This window comes from Heliangelus exortis, chromosome 4 (assembly GCF_036169615.1).
Source record: "Heliangelus exortis chromosome 4, bHelExo1.hap1, whole genome shotgun sequence".
Classification (NCBI taxonomy): Eukaryota; Metazoa; Chordata; class Aves; order Apodiformes; family Trochilidae; genus Heliangelus; species Heliangelus exortis.
In genome coordinates this window covers 38916756-38937346 of record NC_092425.1, presented here as the reverse complement: position 1 = coordinate 38937346, position 20591 = coordinate 38916756, and the positions used below count along the sequence as shown (strand labels likewise).

At 36.4% G+C, this 20591-nt stretch overlaps 1 protein-coding gene across 7 annotated transcripts in view; it reads right to left on the bottom strand.

Moving 5' to 3' along the window:
- The window catches only part of RAB28 (RAB28, member RAS oncogene family), a 59613-nt gene that overhangs the window by 9406 nt on the left and 29616 nt on the right, over positions 1–20591 (bottom strand). For all 7 annotated transcript variants that reach the window (XR_011725861.1, XM_071743935.1, XM_071743936.1 and 4 more), the window contains exon 5: positions 1331–1434. Coding sequence is in view for 6 of the 7 variants with exons in the window: in XM_071743935.1 (XP_071600036.1) it covers positions 1331–1434 (104 nt within the window). In the remaining variant the exon portion in view is untranslated. The remainder of the gene's footprint in view (positions 1–1330; positions 1435–20591) is intronic.

Sequence of the window (20591 nt, the reverse complement as noted above, 5' to 3'; positions counted from 1 at the left end):
TTCAAATGTACATTGAAAATAAAATTAACTACTGTAAACTGTATCTCGTGCCTTTTTTGTTAGTAGGTAATTCAACAGAGATTTCTGGCTAATGCTTGCTAGGAATATTCAGATTTACTTTTGGTTTTAAACAGTAAGTTTAAAAAAGTACATTCAGAATATATAATGGGATGCTGCTGTAATTAATGAATCAGTTAAAAGATGTAATAAAAGATTCCTTCATAATTTGTTATGGTAAATATATCCAATTTGTAAAAAGAACTGCTTTTTCTTCCTATAACCAAATTTCAAAAAAACGCTGTCTCCTTTGGAAAGGAACACATTTTATAAGATGCACACATCATTGACTGAAGTGTCATGAAATCTTTCTTCTTTCTAGCATAAAAATTTTCATTTTGGAAATTTGTGCTCAAGATTTCAGAGAAACTAAAGGGAGAATCAGGATTCACTGCATTTCTAACAGCAGTATTGTTAGAATTTACAGAATAACTACTGTCTTATAAAATTAGGCAGCCTAATGTAGAGGTCCCATAAAAGATCTTTAAGTAAGTGATTCCATTTGTGTTTTGGAATTCTACTTCCATATAATTGAATATGCTCTTACTATTCAATAACAAAAAAATAAACTAAACTATGTTGTCATAAATAGGAGACAGACACAGGACTGTTTTATGGGTATGACATAAGACATCAGGCATGTGAAATGCAAAACACACTGATACTGTCAACTGAGAAGAAAAAAACTTTTCTTCCACAGGCTCCCAGCTAAAACAAATAACCCAATTAGCCCAGAGTCAAAAAATTGTTCAAAAACATCTTCTGCAAAGGAATACAAATACCAGAATGTTCCCATTTTGATGGCCCTGCAGAGGGAGTGTCCCTCCATGGCTCAGACCCCATATTAAAAACTTTGATCCCAAGAGGATCTTGTGATGCTACCAAGTGTAGGAAGTTTCTCTATTGATGGTCTATAAATGCAACTCCACCTGGACTTGAAGGAGCTCATTTTAACTCATTTAACTCATTTTAACTGCAGGCTGATACCCAGCACAGCTCCAGCAGTTTGCAGCTGTCATTCTGATGCAAGCCCATTTCCATATTAAAATCTACACCTTGAATTGCAAATCAGAGAAGCCACTGTGATTAATAAAAACCACACACTTATATAAAGCTCTATTTTTCATGCCAGTAGGTAAGCAAAAAAGGACCTACAGCAGCCAAATTTTTCTCTGGTTTGATAGATGAAGTATTGTAATACAGCTACATCATAACACAGAATAATGGCATTTTGAAAAAAGACATCCAAAAGGACTTTATTTTTCTTACTTACAGAATCTCCTGTCTTGGCTGACACAAAATGGCTACTGAAATTGTTTTCCTGACAGAATCGTTGGTGCTTGTCAACTTTCACTGTGCGCATATGCTCCAAGTCAACTAAAAAAAAAAAGAAAAAAAATAATTACTCCAGTGAAGCCCATTTAGTTACCTATGTTACAAATTATTAATTGGAAACACACCAGATCTCTTTCTTTACAGTCGTATGCAAATAAAAGCTTCTTTTTGTAACCATTCACCAAAACTAAAGTTATTTTCTCATATTAATTCTAGTTGCAAAACTAAAATGAAACCACAATTAAAATATATCACCAAATGCAATAAACTCATATCTGAAACAAAGGACAAATTTATTTCTGGATACAAACAAGAAATTTGTAATAACTTTACTGTAACCACAAACAAAAACCAGAGGCAGAACTAAATTCTGAGCATTCTGTTTGTAAGCATGATGCACATTGGAGATTCCAGTGTAATCTAAAGTTTTCACAAAATAAGAGTTTACCAAGCACCTTTGAATCTACTTTTTGTTTTTCAAAGTAAAAAATGCAAATGATAGAGAATTTTATTTCATTGCAGAACACAGTAAAGCAAAACCACTCACTATAATAAAAAATAAAATAAACTGAGTAAAAACATTTTGCTTAGTGACTTGCCTATGAAGTTTTCAATTTTACAAAAATATGGCTCAGAAAATTTAAAACAGTAAAATGTACATTTCAGGAGTCACATGCATTTTCATTTTTATCATTTTACAGCCACTGGAAGTGGAGCAAAGCTTTCAAGTGGTATTTTAGGTTGAAAAGTACCAAAACAACATGAAACTCAAGTCTTGCTCAGGTTTTATTGTGTACATTCCAGTTTCTCCAAATGTGATCCTGAGGTAACTGGAAACTATATTGAACAGTTTCTCTTTTTATTGCATTACAGTTCCTATAAGGGTGTTGACTCAATGCTGTGAAATTATAAGGCAAATATATTCAGAAGGATTTAAGGACAACCAGGCTCTTTGAGTCAATACAGGAAAAAAAAACTTAAACTGATTTCCTGAGGAAGGGACCCAACTGACTTGTAAAAACCTGTAAATTTGCAAATCTAGTAAGCCTGCATAATAGTGTCATTTGATTATCAGCTGAAAAAATGCTCTCCTGCTACATAAAAGGCTTTATTTTTAAATGATATTGGAGGTCTTTAATTTGTAGGCTCTGGAGATTTTTCTCTTGGAGATTTTTAGTCTAAAGGGATTCCTACACCCCATTTATACTGCTTACCTTGGTTAATGTGGAGTTTTTGCCACATATTACTGTTCCTTGCACATCAGTAAGGCCTTGTTTATAAGAAAAGACCTAAAACCATCCAGTTACCACAGGCATTAATTCGTCAAGGACTAAAATATTAAGCTACTAACACTGATGTTTTAAGTACAGTTTTTATAATACCAGACATAATATATAGTTTCACACAAAATAAGAATACACTAAGATAAAGCCAAGACTCGACAACAATTTTGTTAAAACTCATGCAGCCCATGTAACAGATACTTAACTTTTTTCTCTAAAAAGTAACTACCAAAAGAGAGCCACTGTTTAAATGCTTTGAAGAATAAAATGCAGCATGCTTCCCAAATATATCATTATTAACTATTATTTTTACTCTCCACATATTAGCTTTAAGTGCAGCTTGGAAAACATAACAGTGAGATTACTCTTTGGGGAAAAATAAATATCTATTTTCCTTATTTTTATTTGATGAGCTCTTAAAGGAGCCTCCAAATTTCACTCACTGTTTCTTTGACTATAACTAAACTCCCAAAACCTACACAAGATTACGATGAAAATAAATAAGAAACAGGTAAGACAGACAACAGATAAATAGGCAGTAATAACACTATATTACTCTAAAATACCATAAAGACAAGCACACAACTTAAAATCTCTCTCAAACCCTCTTTCCCAGGAAAGAATAGGGAGTGGAAGAAGAAAATAGTCTGATGAAAGGTTTCTCAATTTTTAGGAATGCCACTGCCATATTGGCAATCATAACCCCAAATGCCTCCCTGTTGCCTGTTAGAAGAAACTTCAAGCACATATGGTGAGTGGAACATCTACTTCAGTACAGCATAGAAATGAAAAGCACACAAATTCTTAGAATCTAACAAACTGGAAGAGAAAATCCAGGTGAAATTATGGTTTCTGAGTTATGTTTGATTCTCAGCCCCTCTCCTCACTTCAAAGTTTTTCACCTTCTGAATTCCGAGCAGTCTTGCAGGGAACTGAAGAGTCCCTGTTGTGCCAGGTACCTGCCAGGTAAGTGTCCTGTCCCATCAGCTCTCAATGAAAGAGGGCACAGTTTGAGTCAAGAAAAGGGTTTTGAGCATTAATAAATATTTAAGTATAAAAAACCTGCAGTTTTCAGTCAGTGAAAGACAACTGTGCTAACATCTTGCATTGCCACAGGCTGAGAGCTCAATCACAGTTACTGAAGATCAGCTAAAATACACAGAATAGTTACCCTCCTTTCTTTCTTTTTTTTTAACAAGACAGAATTCTTAGCACCCCAGGAGATAAGTCTTGCCCAGCTTTTATTTAGACATCGCAGCAAAAAGACTTTAAGGAGGGATTTGGAGGAGAAAAATTTTCTATTATTTTCTAAAAAAAGACATTTATAAGGAATGCAGGAACTTTATAAAAAGAAAACCAAGAGCTGGCCAATGTGGGCTCATATGATGAGCAGGAACAGCAGGAATAGAGAGTTTGGGATGAAGGATGATACTAGAATGCACTTAAGCCATGCAAAGTTTAAAGACAAAGACAAATAAGTTTTGGACAGAAAGAATCAGATACACAAATATAGTTTGATTTTACTAGCCAGAAAAATGATCTTGCAGAATATTCCAAATGACTTGATAACATTGCACTGGCCAAGAAAAAGGAATTACTGCAATTAAGATTCAAACTAAGGACATTTTAGCTGTGTTAATGATAGTCCTTGTCTAAAGGTCTCAAAGAAAGAATCTCCAAGATCTGGACACACATCAAACATTCAGCAAACAGCCCAAAGTCAGCCCAAAGTTTAGGTGGCAGATGGTACAATCCTCCTCCTCATCTGAAGTGAACAAGGAACGTGACAACAGCAGGGAAAAATTAATAACTCCATTTTTACCAATTAGAATTTAAATCAATGGCTCAAAATTCACAACAAGATGTCAAAAAGAGGCATGAGGATTTTAGTTTGAAAAGTGAAAAGAGATTTAACTATTTGGATACAGTGAAATTTTAAAGCAACACAAATGTTACAAACCAATACTTTGGATTCAGTGCTTGGATCAAGCTCTACATTAATAAATTATGTTCTCTTATCATTTCTAAAGCAACCCCAAGATGTGTAAATTTAACAGAATGCTGTGAAAGCTTTTCTTTGATCCAGCACTTTGAAAATTCTAAAGATCTTAAAAATGGGACCAACAAGAGTGGCAGAGTTAAAGCAGAATTAGCAAAACAATAATTAAAATGTCATGAGTACATGAATATTGCTAATTCCTTGACTATGTGGGCACTGTACCACTTAGTATATTTGCATTAAATGGAATCTTTAAATAAACTACATGAAAACTGAGAGGGGGAGAAGCAGAAGGACATTAAGAGCAATGGGAGAGAGGGAGGTCCTAACATTGCTTCACTGATTGACCTGATGAGGAAGGAAAAAAGGGGCTCTTCAGTCCTCAGAGTAATTTTGGAGAAAGAAAAAGCAGCCACAACAGAAGGTGCTGCCATTTGCTGATTTTTATGCCTGAAATACACACTAAAAGCTTATGTGACAAATAAAAAAAAATTTTAAAAAAGGTTACCAGGTATTCTCAAAAAATATCTCTGTTGTCTTAGTTCTCCTTCAACCTTTTTTCTAACTAACTCAACCTTTTGTTTCTCTGGAATCAAACCACGTATCCACCTTCAAGCTTGTCTGGTGTCAAGAGTCATTTCAATTAAAGGTAGCAAGACAAATTGCTGCTTCATAATTACAAGATCCATCCAGACTTGTATGTAGAGGTATTGCCTAAAGATACATAACAAAAACAGCTTAGAAACTTCAGTAATTCAGACATGATTTCCACCATGCCAGACACATCCAAGTGAAAGAAAAATCTCATTTCAGAGGTGAAATCAGCATAGATCAGTGCCTGCTGCAGCAAAAGCAGGTAAGGCTAAAAGACTTCTTGCTCATCAACTCTGGAGAGTTCAGATTTGATTGGTAGGGGAGATTAAACAGAGATCTAGTGAGGTGAAAAAAAAAACCAAACAGAATCTAGGAGACAAGCATACAGCTCCCACAGAAATCCCAAAGATAGTCCCTTTGAGGAATTTCTGAAGATGTGAGGGGAAAAAAAAAGAAAAAAAAAAAAAAAAGAAAAGAAAAAAAAAAAGAAAAGAAAAAAAAAGAAAAAAAAAGAGAAAAGAAAAAAGGAAAAGAGAAAAAAAAGAAAAAAGAAAAAAAGAAGAGGAAAAAGGAAAAGAGAAAAAAAAGAAAAAGAAAAAAAAGGAAAAAGGAAAAAGGAAAAAAGAAGGAAGAAGGAAGAAGGAAGAAGGAAGAAGGAAGAAGGAAGAAGGAAGAAGGAAGAAGGAAGAAGGAAGAAGGAAGAAGGAAGAAGGAAGAAGGAAGAAGGAAGAAGGAAGAAGGAAGAAGGAAGAAGGAAGAAGGAAGAAGGAAGAAGGAAGAAGGAAGAAGGAAGAAGGAAGAAGGAAGAAGGAAGAAGGAAGAAGGAAGAAGGAAGAAGGAAGAAGGAAGAAGGAAGAAGGAAGAAGGAAGAAGGAAGAAGGAAGAAGGAAGAAGGAAGAAGGAAGAAGGAAGAAGGAAGAAGGAAGAAGGAAGAAGGAAGAAGGAAGAAGGAAGAAGGAAGAAGGAAGAAGGAAGAAGGAAGAAGGAAGAAGGAAGAAGAAAAAGAAAGAAGAAAGAAGAAAAAGAAAGAAGAAGAAAGAAAGAAGAAAAAGAAAGAAAAAGAAAGAAGAAAAAGAAAGAAAAAGAAAGAAGAAAAAGAAAAAGAAAGAAGAAAAAGAAAGAAGAAAAAGAAAGAAGAAAAAGAAAGAAGAAAAAGAAAGAAGAAAAAGAAAGAAGAAAAAGACAAAAAGAAAAGAGAAAAGGAAAAGAGAAAAGGAAAAAAGAAAAAGAAAGAAGAAAAGACAAAAAGAAAAGAGAAAAGGAAAAAAGAAAAAGAAAAAAGAAAAAGAAAAAAAACCTGCAGAATCTATGCAAGGTAAAAGATGTAAATGCACCACTGGTCACCCCTGGGGAGAGCAAGTGAGGTTTCAAAGGACAAAAGAGTCAGTTTTTGGTTGGACATCTTTGGGTGATTTACATAAATCTTCCTTTGAATTCCCACTCTCCATTACTTACTTGCAGAGAAAAGCTGCTAGATGGTGCTAACTCAAAATGGAAAAGCAAATCCCATTTTCAATGTTTGCAAGACTACAGATCCTATAACTGAAAAAGGAAAAACTTTAAGAGTTTAAATAGTTATTCAAAATCAAATCTCTATATAACTTGAGAAATTAGGTCACTGAAATTTTAGGTTTTGGGGTAGCATCATGGGAACAGAAAGAAAGCAAATAAAGTGCTAAACACAAGTGTGTCCTTTACAATCTACCCACACACAGCCATTTAACACCAATTCAGTCTTAACTGAATAATTCTGCTATTTTTTTTACTTGAGACTCTGAAATCATTAATGATAAATAAATGAATGCCATACTTGTTTCTCTTTACACTATTCAGAATTTGCAACAAATCACACAGTACCACTGCACAGGAACAATCATTTTCATCCATTACACCTTACATCTATGAAAAAACAACAGTCAAGAGGCTTAAATACTGCTTTATAGAATCATAGAATGGGCTGGGTTGGAAGGGACCTCAGAGATCATCAAGTCCAACCCTTGATCCACTCCCACTGCCGTGGTTCCCAGCCCATGGCACTGAGTGCCACATCCAGGCTCTTTTGAAATATCTCCAGGGATGGAGAATCCACCCCTTCCCTGGGCAGCCCATTCCAATGGCTGATCACCCTCTCTGGAAAGAAATTCTTTCTCATGTCCAACCTAAACCTCCCCTGGCACAACTTGAGACCTCTTGTGCCCTCTTGTCTTGCTGAGAGTTGCCTGGGAAAAGAGCCCAACCCCCCCCTGGCTCCAACCTCCTTTCAGGGAGTTGGAGAGAGTGATGAGGTCTCCCCTGAGCCTCCTCTTCTCCAGCCTCAACACCCCCAGCTCCCTCAGCCCTTCCTCACAGGACTTGTGCTGGATCCCTTCCCAGCCTCCTTGCTCTTCTCTGGACCTGCTCCAGCACCTCAATCTCCTTCCTGAGCTGAGGGGCCCAGAACTGGACACAGGACTCAAGCTGTGGCCTCCCCAGGGCTGAGCACAGGGGCAGAATCCCTTCCCTGGACCTGCTGGCCACGCTCTTCCTGAGCCAGCCCAGGATGCCATTGGCCTTCTTGGCCACCTGGGCACACTGCTGGCTCCTCTTCAGCTTCCTGGCAATCCAGACTCCCAGCTCCCTTTCTGCCACTCTGTGCCCAGCCTGGAGCTCCCCATGGGGTTGTTGTGGCCAAAGTGCAGGACCCGGCACTTGGCCTTGTTGAACCTCATCCCGTTGGGATCAGCCCAACAATTAGCTCATCTGCTTCCCTGAAATGAACTAGAGCAAAAATAAAGAGCTCAACAGAGTTTGTTTCAAGGAATAAAGTGTGGTATCAAATCCCACAGCTGTATTGCCTTGAAATTAATTTCACTGAAATATGTATAACAATTTACCAGAGTAATACAACTGGTAAAAACATGAAGCCAGTAAGTATTTATAAATTTGTAACATCACTTAGAAGAGTGATGAATGTTCTGGGCTTTATAGTCTTTCAAAATGCTGAAAATTTAAGGATAGCATTTTTCCATTTAAATATTGCCACTCAAGCAAATAACTGCACATACTCTAAAAAAGATAACAGAACATAATTTCTGCAGAATGTAAAGGTTCCCACTCATGCTATTTATCTCCCTTTCCCACAGGCCTGCCAGGCTCTTTTATAACATTGCTGGAGAAGAACTCCAAGTAAACCTACAGTAGTTTCAATCAGAAAAAAAATCCATTTTTTATGAATCTTCCTTTCAGGTAATTCTGGAAGATACACAAATATGTAACTTGTGCAGGTCCTTACAAGCAGCTGGAAAAATAGTGACAGTCCTTGTTCAGAATGGCACAAGCAGCTGAGTGGCATGAATAATGCATGTTAAGCAAGTCTGAATGTTTAATAGTTTGCTGGCATCACTCCTGGATGGGGAGATTACACTTGTAAATTATAAAGCACTGTACAGTCACTGTAGAGTATTATACCAGTGATAACCTCATTTTCTAAACCATTTTTGTGAAAAGAAATATGAGACAGTTCAGAAATCATCAGTACCAGGGTGCCTCTCCATCCAAATCTCACCAGTTTTAGCTTTCAAATATTGCAAAGGTGATAACTGGGAGGGAATCTGCTGCCAAGGGGGATTTCTCCTGTTTAAGCTAAACTTTTTCTTTTATTGATAATTACAGTATTTGCCATTAAAAATGGGATTAACAGAAAACTGAATTTACAACTCTCTACTTCTGTACTTATGCAAATTATAACTTTCACATCTTAATATAACCAATGGTAATTTTGAAGTTATGAGTAAAAATCTGTATTAATCTACGGTACTGCACAAAAATATCTTTTTATAGTGTGCTGTGAAAAAACGAAATTGAAATCTTTCTGCAAAGTATTTGCAGCTGTTCACACAAGGTATACAATTACATAATGTTTAAATAATGAGCTATCACGATTAGCCCACACAGACATGACAAGTAAAATGCTTTAATAATTTATTAATTTGATTTACATGTGCTTAAAATTATGTACATATTTTCTCTCCTGAAAATACTCCAGGGTCATAAAAAAAGGGAGCCGTACATGACAATCTTTTTTCACCCTATTTTTTGGTATAATTTCAGACTGATTTATTAAGAAAAAAAACCTTAATCTGAGCACCTGAAAACCCAGAGTGATGAAAACAACCCTGTGATACAGTAATATCTGTACACAGTAATAAACTGCTCAATGAACCCAGTGAGATTCATTTCACATAAACAGAAGTGCAGGAAAAAGGGAATAAAAATTGGATTTCTCCGAGATGTACTCAAATATCCACTTTTTAAAGAAAAAAAAACAGAAATCATGATGAATAGTGGGAGCAGCATTCTGGCTAACAGCATTTTAGAGCCCAGATTATCAAATCTCTGCCCTTTGCATCTCAGAAGAGCAGAGTCTTGCAAATCCCAGTTTTAATTCCAATTCTGCCATCACTCCAAAGAAAATATAAAGAAAAAACCCCTCCCTTGCTTTTTATTGCCCAGATTACCAGTAACCTACTGCTTTCCTACTAAAAGATGAAGCTATTTCATTATGCCTTAGTTTTAAAAGAGTATTTGAGTGGATTACTTAGAACTTCAAGTGCACTTCGTTTTTTTAATTAAACACAAAGGTTGTTTCTATATAAATCAATATATCATATAGCTGATTTTTAGTAATTATTATAATCTGATATAACATTGTAGAATCACCAGAATTATGCAGAAATAGTAACAAATTAATGTGCTAAATTATCCTGAGTATGCAGTACTCTCAGACATTGCCTGCTACTTAGCTTTTTAAAAATAAGTTTTGATTTGGTGCTTTTATATTACTACATCACACAAGCTTCAAATATCCAAACCTAAATGTTGGGAGTAGAAATTGCAGCTTTTTGTAGTTATTTTTTTATACTTTCAATCTTTTCCTCATCCCAAAATTTTGTTAACTGCCAAGAAAACTCTTCCATGAAATCCTGAACACTATGCCACTACTCTGATGTAAGGAAGCTCAAAAAGAAATATAAATATAGTTCCAGTACAGATTTTCTCAGTAATTTTTTTAGGTTATCAAGAAAACATCTAGAGTGTTGATCTGGTTATACTCACATCAGACAAACTACATGTCACATTAACTACCTCCAGGAAGTTATTCCAAACACAAAATAAACTGTTTATGCCCCTTCTCAGATAGATAGCATGACAGATTGTTATTAGTTGAAGACAGATGAAATACATTAATTTGATTGCAAGCATGTGTTGACTTTTTCACTGTCATGTACACTCTGCTGCTGATGCTTCCCTATGACACAGGAACAAATCAAATGCAGCAATAGAAAATTTGCTAAGGCAGAACAATAACTGGTGCTGCACTTTAATAATTAAAAAACAATACAGTTACGATAGGAAATAACTGTTTGCAGAAAGAAAAAAAAAAACTGATAGCTTAAAAACACAATTGTAACACTTTCTCCTCTAAAAAAATTAGAATTATCAGCAAATATGCTTGTCAGTTGTTACAGAAAAAAATATAACTTTCTAAATGCCAAACCTATATGGGCACCTAAGCCAGAAGATAAATTCCTTCAGATACAAGACAAAAAAAATTTATGCCAAATGCAGGAAATTAAAGTTAGGCAGTTCTTACTTCCCTGGTTGGTTTTCTACATACCTCTCATGGGCCTGCACTTATTTCTACAATGCCTGGGTAAAATTTTCTTTCCTCTCAAAACATGACATGCAAAGACACAGAATCTGTGATTAGCTTCTTAGAATAAGGGTATTTTACACAATAAATTCAGATGGATGATGGTAATAGTTTGCTCTAACACAGGAAATAAAAAAGAATGTGTTTAGCATGACAAGTTCTCTTTGATTTTAATTTCTGGAAGTAGTTGTAGCCTCTGCATTAAGTTTTCTACATAAAAACATCCATATGAGACTTTCAAGCAGTGTTAAGTAATAAAGGATTGCAGCATTTTTTCTAAATGCTATAAAACAGAGTGGTTCTTGTGCATCATTGGAAGACAAAAAGGTTAATAAATTTAACAATTCCAAGATTTTAAATAGGTTTCAGCAAAACACCAGAGAGCCAGAAGCTGCTGCTCCACCTTAGCAGAGGGAGCACAGCCAACTCCAGGACACAACCAGACAGGTTTCTTGCCTAAGAACAAGCAGCTATAATGCTGGGTAGATGACAGCTTGTTGTGAAGACACATTAACCTTCCCAAATACAAGGAAAATATCAAAGGAAAATTTCTTAGGAAGACAAAAAGAATACACCCAAGTTTCGTTTCAAAACTAAAATGACAGATGACTGGCTTGAAGAGACAGCTGAAGAGAAATTAAGAAATTTGTGCTGTCAGCTAGATATTGCTCCTTTTTCAACAAAATCTTGGCAGAAATTCTTGCAACCATTTATCACTTGCCTTAACAGACAAGGATTACACTGACAGTTAGAATCTGGTCTCCTTTCTGAGAGGTACCAATACTCCTTACACCCCTAATGCAGACTGGTTTGGAAACAAGGATTTAAAAAGAGATTACATTATTATTATTATTACATTATTAAACAAACACACAACTGAAGCACCACATAGTATTATTTTAGGATCGAAATATAATTGGAACCATGTCTTTTTTTTTTTTTTTTTTTTTTTTTACCTTTTTAAAGGGTACCATAAGGACACAGAAAGCAAGAGAATGAAAGGCATGTGTTGATTATCATCTCCCCACCCTGCAAATACCCTGAATATGTATCAGCCAGCAGACAGCTACATAGCAAAGAGATGACCAAGTTAACTTGAAATGCATTAATCTGGGCACCAGGAGTTGAGATGTGGCAGGACAGACCCTCTGTGCAAATTATTTTACCCTGTATCTCTGTTTACTCTCTGCAGTGTACAGACCTAAATAACCACTCCCTTAGGGTAAGCTTAACAAATCAAGTTGGGGGGGTGAAGGAGAATAATGAGAATTTTGGGCATGCTGGTATGGAGAATGAACAGCCCAGCTCCAGCAAATTAATGCCACATTCTCTCGAAGCATCCTGTGAACTCACAGGACTTCAATGTTCTCTTATTTCACACCTTTGGTTAAAAAGCTTTTACTTTCCACAAAGAAATGTGTCCCATGATTACAAGCTCCTCCTGGAAAGAGGAAAGTTTGTTGGCTCCTGCTTTTTATCTACAGTCTTACATGGTCCTTATCACCAGTTTACAAGCACTTTACAATTAATAGAAAATCACTGGTTGATTCTCCTCCCAGCAAATTATTTTCACAAGTGGAAAAAACACAACATGTATGAAAAGGTAAATTTGATGCCTTGCCAAAGATCACATGAAGTTTCACTGAACCATGGATTTATTGCTTTGTGCACCAAGTCATGTTTCATCTTCTTTAGCATTTGTACTCAAGCTCCCTAAATCTTTGTGTAAATGTGACATTTGATAGGAATTAGTTTTACTTCCTTATTAAGTTAAAGCTGTTAATTTGGACTCAAAATCTTTATAAACAGCTATTTCCTGGAGACAAGGAGGTAAAAAAAAAAAAGCTGAGAACACCACCAGCTGGATTTTTATTGCTTATTTGTTGAATGACACTGAAAAAGCAAATAAAGCAAAATAACCACTACTGACACAAAACAAGAAGCCAGGATGCCCAACAACAGCTGGAATCCCCACAGATGCTGGCATTAGACAATGAAATGTCTAAAGAAATCATACAGAAATAACATTTGGGTGACCATCTCAGAGAAATGGTAATTCTGTTCATTAAGTACCATAACACAAATCCAATAGAGCATGAAAACAATTATTTTGTACTTTTGCAACTCTAGCTACAGCATTTCTACTCACATTCTGAAAAGCTTACCCAAGTAATAAATACAGTATTTAACTTCTTGGATCCAGCACTGTTCACAAACACAGTAACTAAACATACTCATTGAAAAATGGTTTCAAGTGAAATGTCATTTTCTAATTCCTAATGGTTTGGTGACACTAACAAGCTAAACCATTCAGAATCTGTATTTTCACTCACAGCACTACCCTTTACAGAGCAACATATGAGAAACACAGAATTACTTGACTGCTAATCTTGTAATTATATTTTTCACACTACAATGACTGCTATATGTATGCATTAAAATGTTTCTAATAACTCATCTGGACATAGTCATTTCTATGACCCTACCTTCAAAAAATACATTTCTCTTTACACATCACCATATTTACAGTAGTTTCCAAACTTCCCTGTTCCAAACTTTAATGACTGTCCAAGCACTCTGAAACCAAACTTGCTGACAGAAAAATTAAAGCAGACCCTTCTTTGATTCAACAGGATTTTATTTTTATTAGGATTACTGAAACAACAGAAAATATTGATTAAATTGATTTATTAACTCGAGCTACTAGCAAAAAGTTTCTGGACTTCAACAGCTTTTTTTCAGAAAATAATTTCCCTCCTTGTAATATTAAATCTACTTTTTAGGACAGAGGTTACAGAAGTATAAAGAAATACAACATTAATTTCTCACTGGTTCAACTACAGATGTTCTGTGTTTTGGTTTAATTTAACATTTTCTTAAAGTCAGAGACTTAAAAGGATGTGGCAGTACTGTGATTACTGAAATTCAAAGTTGAGTGAATACCTTAGTGAAAACAAAGCTGTAATGTACTAAACACTCAGAAGATGGTGCTAGTCCAATATATCTGCAAAGTTCAGCATTTCATCACCTCTCTCAATCATTTTCTCTAATCCTGATGTATCTATTACATCATCACTGAGTTTATCAATTCCAGGACAAGGTTATTGTCATGTTTGATGAAATACCATAAACACTACTAAATGATCTATTCTAAAATTAACAAAGATTTGGTGGATTGACAGCCATAAAATACAAAGCTTCATCAGCTCAAGGTCTTGGGATCCCAATGAAAACTCATCCAACATTTTTTAGGTTCTACCTTCCCTAAGTCCCATCAGTCTCCTACTGCAGTCAGTAATGAGAGTTTCCAGCCACAATTTCAAGAGTTACTGATGCCAGCACCAAAACTCAGAACAATCTCCCCAGCCTGGTTGGTAACTCCCACCCTCATGTCATAGAGCACCCTTCTCATCCACGTAGGAGGCCAAGCAACTTGCATGAGCTTATGAAGCTCAATGAACTGATCCAGGTTAAAAATAGCCATTTCTTCCTGCAATGTTCTGCTTAACCCAGCTCAGGTCCCAGATCTGAGTTCCCATGGGGCAGTGATGCCAACTTCAGGATGTTAAGAGGCTTCACCACAAACCCAACTGATGGTGGAACTGAAGTCTCCAAGAGCTCAGAAGGGCTGAATTCCTTGTCAGCATCCAAAAGAGCAGGCAAGTTCAAGTCAGTGTGATTATTGCATATGGAGAACTAATTTTTTTCATCTTAATGAAGTGAGATATCTCCTTATTAAGAGATTAGATACACTCTGTAATTGTATATCAGAATACAGAGAAAAAATCAAACACCTTCCTCTCACCAAACTCCCACAAAATGTCAGATACTTGTGCAGTTGTCTATAATTCAAACATTCTACAGTGTTTTGCAAGCACTATAGAGTTATGCAAGTGTTGGCTCCCAAAACCAGTAAATACAGACACACTATAGCATCAAGTGAAAAGTTTTATCCTTAAATAGCAGTTCTTAAAACAGAGTTCTCAAAATAACGCCCAGGAACATATCTCAGAGTAATGCATTTCATGGAGCCAAGGAAATCAGCTATTAATACAAAACTTCACAGAATCCTAGAATATCAGCTTGGAAGGAACCTCAAGGATCATCTGATCCAACTCCTTCCTACAAAAAGCATTTAACTAATAAATAACACTTCCTCACAGGATCCACTCCAGCATTCTTGATGGCTCCTGCTGCATCCATCTATACAGACTGTTTCCACGGGGATCCTTCTGTTGATTTCATGCCAAGCAGCCATGGTAAAAACCTGGCTATCCTCTCAAGTGTGATGCTTTTATCCAATACTCTGATTTACTTGCTCTTAATGGAGCCAACCCAGGTCAGCTCCAGGGCCCTTTCATGCCTGATTCCATTGTTGCTTCCAGCAGATGTAATAAAGAGTTGGAGACACTTAGTGCTTCTCCTACGTATCCCTGTGGGAGCTCTCCCACAACAAAAATTATAAATGAACATGAAATCATTCCCTGGGATATAAAAACAAGTCTTAAATGTTCAAAGATCAGGCCAAGTCAGTATTATTGTTATTACAATAAACCTCCAGCATTAAGCAATTTTAAACATCAGTTCTTCTTCCAAGCTTTTTTCAATGTAGAGGCAAGATTGGCACATATCTCAGTGAAATTACTCAGTTACTGGGCAATTTATTACTGCTTAACTGTTCCATGTGTATCAAATCCTATTTGACTGCAGCCCACTTCTTCTTCCATTTGGAAGCTTTTTTAACTAAAAGCTACAAACTGGAAGTTAAAAAATTAATAGTACAACTCAGCTTTATATTAAATTGCTCTTTATAAGAAAAAAAGTATGACTGCTTAGTAAAGAAATATACTTCGATTAACTATAAAAGGGGAAATGAAAACCAAATGTATGCAGATCACTGCAGTCTATTTATCAACTATTTCTTCAACTGAGCCACAGTATTTCAAAGACTACAAAGAACTGAATGCAAACTATTTTAATTTCAATAATATGATAATTTCAAACCAGACAGTAGGACTCTACAAACCTCTTTCACATTTACCAACTCACATATTCCATTACCACCCAGGCAAAAAAAAAACCCCTGAACTTCAACCAATACATCAGTCATTGATTCATCAGGGTACTGGAGGACTGTTCTTGTCTCCAATAGAATGAGCTTCTTTCTTCCTGACATAAATTTCTCACATAATGTGAACATTTCAGTCCAAAACTTCATTAACTTAATAGAAGGCTATCATTGATTCAGATCCTGAGGAAAAGCTACAAAAATTCTTCTACGTTACTTGTATCTCCTATTTTTCCAAGCAAACTTAAATCGTGGTCACACTAAGAATATAACTAATATTGCAACTTTACAGTACTGACCAGTCTCAGATGAGCAAGAAGAACCAATTCATCTGCTCCAACTGACTACAAAGAAAATCACTAACAACTTTGTCCAAGACTTTGAAGGTATGTAATGCATAAAGAACCCAAAGGAGTAAGAGATGGACTTTGCACATAATTTGATTTTTACAAATCCAACAAAGCAGAGTTCATCCTCTTCTCAGAGCTCACCTGGCTGTGCAGAACAAGCCAATTTTCTCATCTCACAATGAAACAACAACAAAAACCAACAAGAACAAGTAACCTTTTACCAATGGTGCAGTGGAAGGGGCTGCCCTGAAATTAAAGTTAAAGAAGTGGTAGTTTCTTGAGCAGCTTAGCTAACATCATTGCAAATCAAATGGATGCTGCTGGCCAAGCACTTCCAAACCTTCTCATGTGACAGCACCACTGCAGAATAAAAGGAATCCATGAGTTCATTCAAAGAACTCCTCCCAGGGTTCTGTTTAGTTTAGGTTGGATCAGTAAACTGAACCAAGTCTATCCAGTGCTACCATGGCTACAGACAACCAAAGAAAAACTGGGGTAAGGCAATTGCAAAAACCACCTCTTCAGAGTTGAGGGAATAAAACACTGAGAACAGCTGAATTTGGACACATGTGTGAAGTCTTAAAAAATTTTGTCAGGATTCACTTTAATTTGAAAATGTCAAGCAAGCAAGTTAAGGTTCAGCTGGGACTTTTCTGTAAACTTTTTAAAACCTTTTTTCTAAAAATTCCCCAAACCAAAGTTTCTGCTTTGTTCAGTTTTTATTGGAGTTTGAGAAATCAGCTACATCTGACTTAGAGTGGAACTCAGATGCTCAAAGTGTATTTTCTCAGATCCTTTGGTCAGTCATGACCTCAAACAGTTAAACAAACCCTCTCTACTTTTTATAGTTAGGAGTCCTCAAGGATAAGAGCACTTCCTTTACTAGGTTTGAAAAGGAAAGAGAGAATATGAGTCAAGAAGTTAACAAGTCCCTTGTAAATATCCCCAAGATATTATCTACTAAAATTTTAGTACAGCCCAGATGATGACCTCGTTTCTTTTTGAGTACACTCCTCCTCTTCAAATATACATTAAGAGTATGGAGTTTCCACAGGCATCATTTCCATGGGTGAAGTTTTCAGAATTAGGATAGCAAAGAGACTTAAAAAGCCTCTTGACTATGTGAACCATGCACGTAGGCCATCACTGAACACTCTTTGAAAAACTGGGTCACCATCAGACTGGCTTTTAAAAGATATTTATAAAAATGTATTAAGCAATATGGTAGATTTTCAGAACTTTTCAGCAAAACAAACTTCTTTAACATGGTCTAGGCAAGAAGTGGGATTGTCAGCAGCATCTGCATGACTACCACAGCTGAGTTTGTCCAGAGCTGATACTGTAAAGACCCTGAGGGCCTAAAATTAATCACTAGGGATCACTAGGATACTCAGTGCCTTTCTCTATCCCACAGACTTCTTAATTACTTTATCCAAAGACTGTTGGATTGAAAAATAAATGAGACTGTGGAGCAACCATCAGAATCCAGGTCACATTTTCTCACCTGCAAAGGTCCAACCAACCAGCTACCAAGTAAATACAGCTAGACAACCAAAGGCACTGATGAAAAATAGCAAGGAGGTATCTTTTGTTTGCTCTTCTGGGTTTTTTTTGGTTTTTTGGGGGTTTTGTGTTTTTTTTTTTGGTTTCTTGGTTTTTTTGGTTTGGTTTTGTTGTTTTTTTTTTGAGGGAGGAGTGGGGGAGCAGGAGTTGTAGCACCTCAAGGTTAGGAATTTGTATTTTGACAACCTGGTATTTTTAAGGTCTGGTATAACCCATGCCAGTAATCCACTTAAAGAAGTACTCAGCAGCAGGTATTGAGGCAAGAAATGGTACAACTACAACGATCACTCCTTGATACACTCAATTTTCAAACAATCTGCATTCCTCTGCCTGACACTGCATTTGTTTTATAGTCAGGGGTGGACAAATCTTCACAAATCTCTGCTGTTCCTTTCTGAACCCATGTGCACTGCTGGTTTCTGCAGCAGTCAATGAATAGGACTTCTATAATTTAGCTATTCACAATGGGGAAAAATAATTTCATCTGTTTATTTTAAGCTCACTGTTTAATAGAATGGCATGAAGTTTCCTTAGACTTGTATTGAAAAATGCTATATAATTGTTCTCTAGTCTCTTCTCATGGCTTTATACACTTATGGGTTTTTTTTCTCACTGTTAAAATCTATATTTTGTCCCTCCTCATATGAAAGCTTTTTCATTCTTCTGGTCATTGTTGCCCCCTTTATGCACTGTGTAGGCCAGGACCACCTAAACTCCCAATTCTTGAGCATAATTCTGATTTATACCCAAAATTCTAATCCCAGCATAGACAGAGTGCATGAAAACTTCCAGTCTGGCACTAGTGATACTCATCATGACAGAAGGAATTACTCACTTGCCATTCTGTTTGTCCTGCTTGTTTCTCTTCCTTTAAGAAATAACAGTGGGAAATTTTTAGAGAATTCTGACTAAACAAGACAAAAAGGAGACATTCAAGAAATTGGAAGTGATTAAAAAGCTTTTTTGGCCTTTGCTTGTTATTTGAACTCATAACATACTTAAGCATATAGGCAGAAAACAAAGACAAAATAACTTAATAGGAATTTACATTGCTACCCAACTCATTTTCATTAGCTGCCCATGTAAAGAAAATATGGGCATAGAGAGGGATGTTAAATGACATCTGTATCAAACTTTCAAGCCCAAAATATAAGTCTGCAGACAACACTGTTGGGGGCAAAAGTGAGACTGAAGGCCTAACACAAGTGTGGACACCCCAACACAGCAGTCAGAAGTGTAAAACAGCATCAATACCAAGACAGATTATCTAAATTATGACAGGCTGTAATCTGCTAAATTTAAAAGGGAACAGATACCTGAACAACCTCAATTAATTAAAAAAAAAAAAAAAAAAAAAAAAAAGAGATCTGAAGAAAGTTCAAAAGCAATTGATCATTATCATTCTGCTGCTCCACAAAAAATTCTGAATTAATCAGAATATGTGGCTCATGACCACCTCACCCCAGTGGATCAGCACAAGTTACCATGAGATTATCATCACTCACACATACATGGTGATGTCTAAATGCCACATGGAGCCCAGTCCAACACTGCAGCCACAGATCTGCCAGGTTTCCAAACTCTAGGAAGACAATTCCAGATCCAGCTGCATGCTCTGGATGAGCAGTGGTGCAGACTGACACAGAAAGATTGAGTTCAGTGAATTTATTGTCCCCCCCTGCCACACCAGACAGGATGAAACTACACATCTGGGAAGGAGCTGCAGCCATGACATCCAAGTTTATGGAATGGACAAGCCCAAAGAAATTCCAGAATTACATGTAGGAATTATTAGGACATGGCATTTGCCCCACTATTCCTCATCAGTAAAGACAAAATGCTCTTGAAGAAACTATTTCTTTTCTCTGGAAGTTCCTCACAGTAGAGAAGGTGGGTTGAGCAAGGAACACTCTAAATCTCTGCTATTTCTTTTAAATAGTCAACATCTGATAAATTCTCTGCAACCTTCTGTCCAATCAGTTGGCAAAATTTGGTAACTCAGACTCAAAATTAAATTCTATGATTACTTCAAAATGCTGAAGTTATGAGCAGGACGACAGTGCCTGCAAAAGATGGTGTGAGGGAAGTTTTACCCTTCTGTGCTTGGTCTTAGAACTTGGGCATTTCAGTGCAGGAGACCCCTCATTAGAATCAGGTGGGGACAGATGTACTCACATGGTGGGTGGGCAGGGATGGATATCAGCCCTTCCAACCTCTCTAATGAGCAATTTCCCCAGATTCAAAGAAAAATTTCATAAAAAGTTAAAGAGAAATGGCAAGTTGCCTCCTATTACCACCGGCCTAACTCCTCGGGCTGCTGCTTCTATAAAACACAGGTTTGGTTTTTTTCAAAGAAAATTATTGTTCAAACCATTTGGCTGAAAGTGAAGTGCTATTGAAAAGTAGAGTCAAACTGGCAGCTTGCTCTTAAAATTCCCCCCCACACACACTTTTATAAGTATCGTTTTGCTCGTGGCTTTTAACAGCTGTTCACACACACTCCTAAGCTAGATGTGAACTTTTATTTTCCCCAAACTAAATGGGAAGCTTTAAACAGCATCTGATTTAATTTTTTTTTAATTAAAAGTGAAGGTTAAAAGGACCACAGAAATGGATGATGCAGCTGTGCTGATGCCAGGGAAAAGAATTC